At 30.3% G+C, this 7,406-nt stretch overlaps 1 protein-coding gene across 6 annotated transcripts in view; it reads left to right on the top strand.

The window, feature by feature from the left end:
• LOC106692827 (solute carrier family 2, facilitated glucose transporter member 5) overlaps positions 1 to 7,406 on the top strand; it is a 127,077-nt gene that overhangs the window by 101,533 nt on the left and 18,138 nt on the right. For all 6 annotated transcript variants that reach the window (XM_067046441.1, XM_067046449.1, XM_014439022.3 and 3 more), the window contains 3 exons: positions 3,123 to 3,283; positions 5,885 to 6,009; positions 6,829 to 6,969. In XM_067046441.1, the coding sequence (XP_066902542.1) occupies positions 3,123 to 3,283; positions 5,885 to 6,009; positions 6,829 to 6,969 (427 nt within the window). The remainder of the gene's footprint in view (positions 1 to 3,122; positions 3,284 to 5,884; positions 6,010 to 6,828; positions 6,970 to 7,406) is intronic.

Here is a 7,406-nt window from a genome sequence, read left to right as displayed (position 1 = left end):
ACGGTCAACTATCTCTCATAATTATGAATAAAAAATTATTTAATAAACAGTCAATTATTATGCTCTTGTGATAAAAATCAAATTTTTTTTCTCAATTATAAAAAATTAAATGTTAAAATACTTAACAATAGCATAAATGTTTCTAAAATAAAAATTAGTTAGTGAATTATCAATTTTCATGGTAATTTCATTTATTAATTATTTTCTTTTGGGGGATGACAGTAGCAGCGTGGTAACGCACCTGTCTGCCAAACCATAGTTTGCGAGTTTGAGTCCCCAGCCCTATCCGGGATTTTTGCAAGCATATAATTACGCAATACTCACTCACAGCCGCCTCCCGGGCATTTGTGAGACCCGATAGCCAATGGGTGGGACTCAAAAAATAGGCGTGGGAGTAACGAACCCACCCTATGAAAACCACGTCATTAAATGCTCAATGTATTTTCTAAGGACATCACGCAAGGCCTCAGACCTCCACGGTATGTCGCACCAATAATAATAATAGTTATTATTATTTTCTCTTATCTCTTGTGATGTTTCGAGGCCATAATGTAACAAGCCATAGGTCATCTGTATATGAGGAAAAATGTAAACAATTTTGAGAATTTTATTTAATTCAGATTGTTTATATCAATTCAAATAGTAAAACAGTTTGTACTAAAGTATAATTTATATTCCTGAAGATGGGGCAATTGGTCTCAAAATATTGAGACATCATGAGGGATCACTAAGGAAATTAATATTGGATATAATAATTCACTACCTAGTCTTTATATAAGCTATAACTTCCATTTTTTAGCTGGAAAAACAAATAAATATTAGAAGCTTTATAATTACTAGTCAAAATTGATGTGTCGTCCAAGTATAGTTAGGGTGAATAAAAAATGGCAGCTGTTTCAAAATGTTAAAAATAAATAATTGTTCTTTCGAAGCTCTATATTGATTAAACTACCTACAATGCTAGAAAACCTAATAGAACATCTTTTAATGTAGAGTAAATCTGCTAAAATATGAGTCCCATTGGAGCTGTTTATGTCCAACAGTTCTCATGATACAGTTTTTTAAAGCAATATTTCATAAAAAATGTACTGAAAAATTAGTATGTCATAAAAACAACTACTCCTAAGTAGATAAACGTCATAAACTACTTTGTAGCACATGGAACGAGCTTTAATTTGAGTCCTAATTGACATTTATACGTCTCATGGTTCCTAATAATACAAAAGCCCAAGAGGAGAAAAAAGGCAGTTATCTCACCCCAATTTTTGATAACTTTTATGAAAACTATGTATAATTAATAGTCAAAATTGATGAGTCTGCCAAGTATAGGCAGGGGGAATAAAAAAATGGCGGCTGTTTCAAAGCGATAAAAAACAATAATTTTTCATTCGGAACTCTATATCTTAAAAAGTAGCAACAACACAAAAAAACCTAAGAGAACATCATTTAAAGAAGAGTAAATTTGTTGAAATATGAGCCCTAAAAGAGTTATTTACGTTAAATAGTTTTCAAGATATAGCTTTTTAAAAAGCAACATTTCATAAAAATGTTGTATGGGACGTACTGAAAGATCAGTAGTTGGTGAATTTGTTTTGAAAAATTTGTATCTCAAAAACCATTTGACGTACAGATGTCTATTAGCATTCAAATTAAAGCTAGTTTAATGAGCTATAATGTAGTTTATGATATTTATCTTCGTAGGAGTAATAGTTTTCATGAAATTTGATAATATAAATTGATTTATAGTTGTTCGGACAAATTTTTATTTGCCAAATTTATATTCATATGTGAATATCTTAAAAACTACTACCCCTACGAAAATAAGTGTCATAAACTACTTTATAGTAAGTTAAATTTCCTTTATTTTGAGTGTTGGTAGACATTTGTGCGTCTTATGGATCTAGAGATATATTTTTTAAAAAATCCAACATTTTATCCAAACAACTAGAAATTAACGTTTTGTGAGTTTATTTTGTCAAATATGATAAAAACTACTAGTCCTACAAAGAAAAACATTATTAACTATTTTATAGCAAATTTAACTAGCTTTAATTCTAAGGCAAACATCTGTACGTCAAATCGTTTCTGAAATGAAGTTTTTCATAAATCAAATTTATTGTCCGAACAACTATAAATCAATTTATTTTAGCAAATATCATGAAAACTACTATTCATACTAAGGTAAAGGTCATAAACTTCTGTATAGTGCATTATACTAGCTTTAATTTGAGTCCTATTAGACATCTGTACGTCACATAGTTCCTGAGATATACATTTCTCAAAATAAATTAACTACTGATCTTTCAGTAGATTTTTAAAAAGCTAAATCTCAAGAACTATTGGACATAAATAGCTCTATTTCAGCAAATTTACTTTTCTTTAAATAATGTTCTCTTAGATTTTCTAGTGTTGTTGGTAGTTTTTAAGATATAGAGCTCTGAATGAAAAATCAATGGTTTTTTAATGTTTTGTAACAGCCGCCATTTTTTAATGCCCTTACCTATACTTGGCAGACTCATCAATTTTGACTAGTAATTATACATAGTTTTATTGAAGTAATCAAAAATTGGGGTGAGATAACTACCTTTTTTTCTTCCCGGCTCTTGTACTATGAGGTAAAGATCTATCACAAGAAATTCTCTAACTACTGATTTTTCTTTTCAGTATCTATTTCATGAAATGTTGCTTTTTAAAAAATTGTATCTCAGGAACTATTAATCATAAACAGCTCTGCTAGGGCTCATATTTTAGCAAATTTACTCTACTTACTTAAATTTACTTTACTTACTTAAATAATGTTCTATTTGGTTTTCTGATGTAGGTAGTTTAAAAGATATGGAGCTCCGAATTTAACATATTGAAACACCTGCCCTTTTGTATTCCCCGTAGCTACACTTGACAGACTCATAAATTTTAATTAGTAATTATCAGCAGTTTTCATTTAGGTAATAAAAAATTGGGGTGAAATAACTGCCTTTTTTTCCCCCGGGTTCTTCGGGTGATAATAATCACTTATAGTTATGTAATAAGATATAAAATGAATCCATTTTTGTGTAGTAATAGTATTTTTAGTCATGCTGGTATTATTATTAGTAAATTATATTATTTATTTTGTTTTACAGTTGATTCAGAAGTGGATTAATGGTTCAGTTATCGAGAGGTACGATATGGTACTCAACAGTAACCAGATGGATATTCTGTGGTCATCGATCGTGTCCATCTTCCTCGTTGGTGGTATGGTAGGATCCTTGTCTGGTGCGTGGTTTGCTGATAATTTCGGCAGGTAAAATATCATTGTATTATAAAATAAATAGTAAAATATCCTTAAATATTCCCCTCCTTTCTCACTACACCGGCTTTATAGGGACTGTCAGTCGGAATGAGAGTAAAATTAAAGATGAGCATTTAGATTGTTAGACGGGCCGCCCATAGCTCAGTGGTTAAGACACAGTCTTACCAATTTGATGTCTATTGGCGGTGCCGGTTCGAATCCGGCCTGGGACGTTGACTTTTTTCATTGAGTGGCGGTCCCACAAAATGAAGAACTTTGACTCCCAACCATGGTTAGACAGTATAGGACTCCAATGGGAGTCTTGGCCGAAAAAAAAAAAAAAAAAAAGATTGTTAGACTTACATTAATGCTCATGAACAAGTTTTACTTATTTGTGTTCTTGACTGATTGCGCTACTGTTTTGTATTGAGCTGTCCTGCGTCCCAAGAAAACAGAACCTGATACATGCCCAAATTCAATAATATTAGCCCAAACTGTTTATATATAATTCTGTTAGTACCCGCAGAACTGGATCTTAAACCATTATTTGTGCATTGTAATTTATTTAAATAATTTTAAGGATTTTAAATTTTTTTTATTCTCAGATCTAAAATATAGTTTTGATGATGACTAGGTTTAAATGAATAAATTAAATATTAACTAGAAATGAGAATTTTATTTTAAATTATTAAACATTATTTACTCTATCTCAGGGCGGATTTTCTTGCAACCAGATCATAATTACACTTCAATTAATTAATGGTTTCTTTAACTAAAATCTGTTTAATCCTAGATTGAGCAAACTAACCAATTATATGATCTTCTTTGGTGATTGTTGATTCTACATGTCTTCTTACAAAAATGGTAACACTGATAGTAGAAAAAGGCTGATCAGGCTCTCAGCACTTTGTAGGTCTGCTCCCGCTGGTCATCCATACAAAAGAGAGAGCTTTCTTCCTTTATCCGTTTCGAACCATCGATAGTTAATGTAAACATCAATTGTAGCACAATGGTTCTGATTTGCTTGCAAAGATTTATGATGTAAATAGTTCATTGATAATTATTCTCACTGTATATATTGTAATATGCTCTTTTTTAATGAATAGTTGATATTGATAGATTAATGATTTTAGTTATGTTTTTATTTTATGTATGTCGTTTTGGTATTGTTTTGGATCAAGAAGCAAACTATTTTCATTATCCAAAATAAATACGCTTTTCAAAACAAGAAAGATGGCGGTGCGCGTCCTTCCGAAGCGTTCGTCGGGTTTTTGTGTTTTATAACATGGATTGAAATTTGTCAACTTTTGTTGTTCTTATGCAGTAATTATGGAAAAGGAATAATCAAAGAAGAAATGGAAGAAAGTGACAATTATCAATAGACTAATTACATCGCAAATCATAGCAAATAAAGCAGAGCGATTGAACTACAATCGATTATTTTTTGGATCAACCAGTGAAAATTGAAGATAGAGGAGAGGAAACAGACACTCTTGATTTTGCTGGCTTTGAGAGAAGACGTCCGTTCAGCTAGAGGCGGGAAAGACTGGAAGCCATGGTTAGGGGTTGGATATAGCATCATCGACAAGAAGAGATCAACAATTATCAGGAGAAGCTGTGTAATTCGTTAGTCTTATTTCGAAATGGAATTAATTGTATTAGTAAAATGTCTAGTAATTAAGTTAAAGTGTTATAAGTAGTAAAGTGTCGTCTGTTTCTGATTGCCAGGAAACACGCCCTGAGAAAAGTCTCTTATATTATAAAATTATATTATCTGTTAAATATTAAACTTTTTAATTTAAACCCAAGCTATCTCTTTTATATTTGAAATTAGGTTAAAAACGATTAAAGTTCTTTTTATTTTATTTTTAATAATTTTTAAATATTACAATATATATCTAGTTGACCATATAACTTAAAATATGAAGAAGATAGTCAGGGTTGCAGTCAAAAAAGAAGAACAAATAGTTAAAAACTATTTTTCTTCTTTTTTACCTCAACCCTGACCATTTTCTTCATATGATAATTATTCTTCTCTTCTATTTTCTCCTGGATTAATTTGTTCTATAGTCGTGGTAGAAATAATAAAAGTTGGAATTTTTAATCTGCCTACTCAACATAGCAGACTTGGGAGGTATGCGCACCAACATCTTGAATATTTTAAACAAATTTGTTTTTGCCTCCATAACTCTGAATGATGAAATTGGTTAGTTTGTTATCCATGACAAAGTCAATTAGTTTGGTCTTTGGTGGAAATATATAGGAAAAAAAATGAACTAAACTATTTATATTTAAAAAATAACTATTCATCAAAAAAAGAGGACACTAAAGGATGTATAGTTTTCATCTCTTTAGTAGTGTTTAAAAAGCAGAAATGTTTTACCGGATTAATAATTGTCTCTTTGATAGTCTTGAAGAAGCAGTGACATTTTGTTTGTTTATTTTTAACTATGAGAAATATAATAAGGATACCTAACTTCATATACTTTTATAAAAGATTTCCTATTTATTATTATAATATTAGTGTATGTAATCACGAACTTTATTTGTACGAGGGCTGCCCCAAAAACAAATAAATGTATTATTATTATGTGATTCTCTATCGTGTTACAGAAAAGGAACTCTCGTCATTGGAGGAGTGACGATGTTCTCTACTTCCGTGATGTTCGTCCTTACTAAGCCATTAAACTCCTTAGAACTATTTTTCCTCGGGAGGTTAGTGGCAGGCCTTAGCGGAGGTAAGTAGAATACATACAAAAATTGTTACTCTTTATTCATTGACTCTTAATCGTAATACTTGAATATTATTAAGACAGTTACCGCTGAATAGCCGAGTTTAGGCATTTAAAAAATGTGTTAATTCTAGTATCTGTTTTGTTTTATTATTTTTATTTTATATTATTCTTCAGTTTATACAAATTTTACTATTAATAAGTTGTTTTTTTTAAAATGATACCTTACTACAAATGTTTATTATATAGAAAAATAAAAGCAATAATTATTTAAATTATATTAATTTTGCAATCTGGTGGTCGACGGTGATTCACCTACTTGCGCAACTGTTAGTACTTTCTTATTAAGTACTGCACTTCTGATCCTGCATGAATTGTAGTGGTACAGATTTTTTTTTTTTAATTTAAGAATTTCAAAATCTAGGAAATTAATGAAAATTCATATTTTTAGACTCTCCTATTAAAAAATATTAAGCTTTGTTGTTGATTTCTTTTTATTATTCCAGGAAAAAAGTTTTGAAATATATAGAGAACACTTTGCTTTTACTTGTACAAAGAGCGATAAATTTTTATGAAAGGAAGATGGTCTGGATTTGATCAGAAACATTTAATGAATTCTAGATAATGTGGTGTCGTTTATATTCTGTTATTAGAAGTGTCGGTATAGTTCATTGTTAAATTGAGAAATAAGTTCTGATGATGAGACCAATTCCTGAAATATCGCTATTATGTTCTACAATTAATAAAGAATATTATTAAAAGTTATGATTGCATATATTAAATTAAAAACTTTACCTTTATCTTTTATATTACTGATTTTTTCAGGTCTAATAATGACTGTGGTGCCTATGTACCTGACAGAATTGGCTCCTATACAACTACGAGGTGCTATGGGCACCATGTGCCCCATGGGTATATCAAGTGGTGTCCTCTTAGCTCAAATTTTGGGGCTCCCTGTTTTTCTAGGTTAGTATGTGTGTTAACTCTGTAGTAGGTTTTTTTTTCTTTTCTTTTTGTTTTAATATAAAGATTCCATTAGCCCAAAATTGAATGCCAGAAATAATTAAGTGCTGACCCACACTATCACAAAATACCTTAAAGTTGAACATCAGGCACATTAGGCGGTATCTAATCTGTTATATAACAATAATTATATATGAGAAGAAGATGGTTGGGGGTGCGGTCAATGAAAAACACAAATAAGTATTTTATACTAAATAATTCAAAACATTATCCAAATTATAGTCTCAAAACTTTTATTGTTTTTACACGTCCCAGGCTATTCTGCCCAGGTCAAAACATTTTTATCCAATAAGTCAAAAATCCATTAAATTTCACAGTCAAAAATATTTTTCATTTTACCACTATCATACACTTTTATTACAACCTTACTGTAAAGTGTA

The sequence above is a fragment of the Halyomorpha halys genome, unplaced genomic scaffold (assembly GCF_000696795.3).
Source record: "Halyomorpha halys isolate HHAL.00 unplaced genomic scaffold, Hhal_1.1 Scaffold73.1, whole genome shotgun sequence".
In the NCBI taxonomy this organism is placed as follows: Eukaryota; Metazoa; Arthropoda; class Insecta; order Hemiptera; family Pentatomidae; genus Halyomorpha; species Halyomorpha halys.
This window is presented reverse-complemented; position numbering and strand designations above follow the sequence as displayed.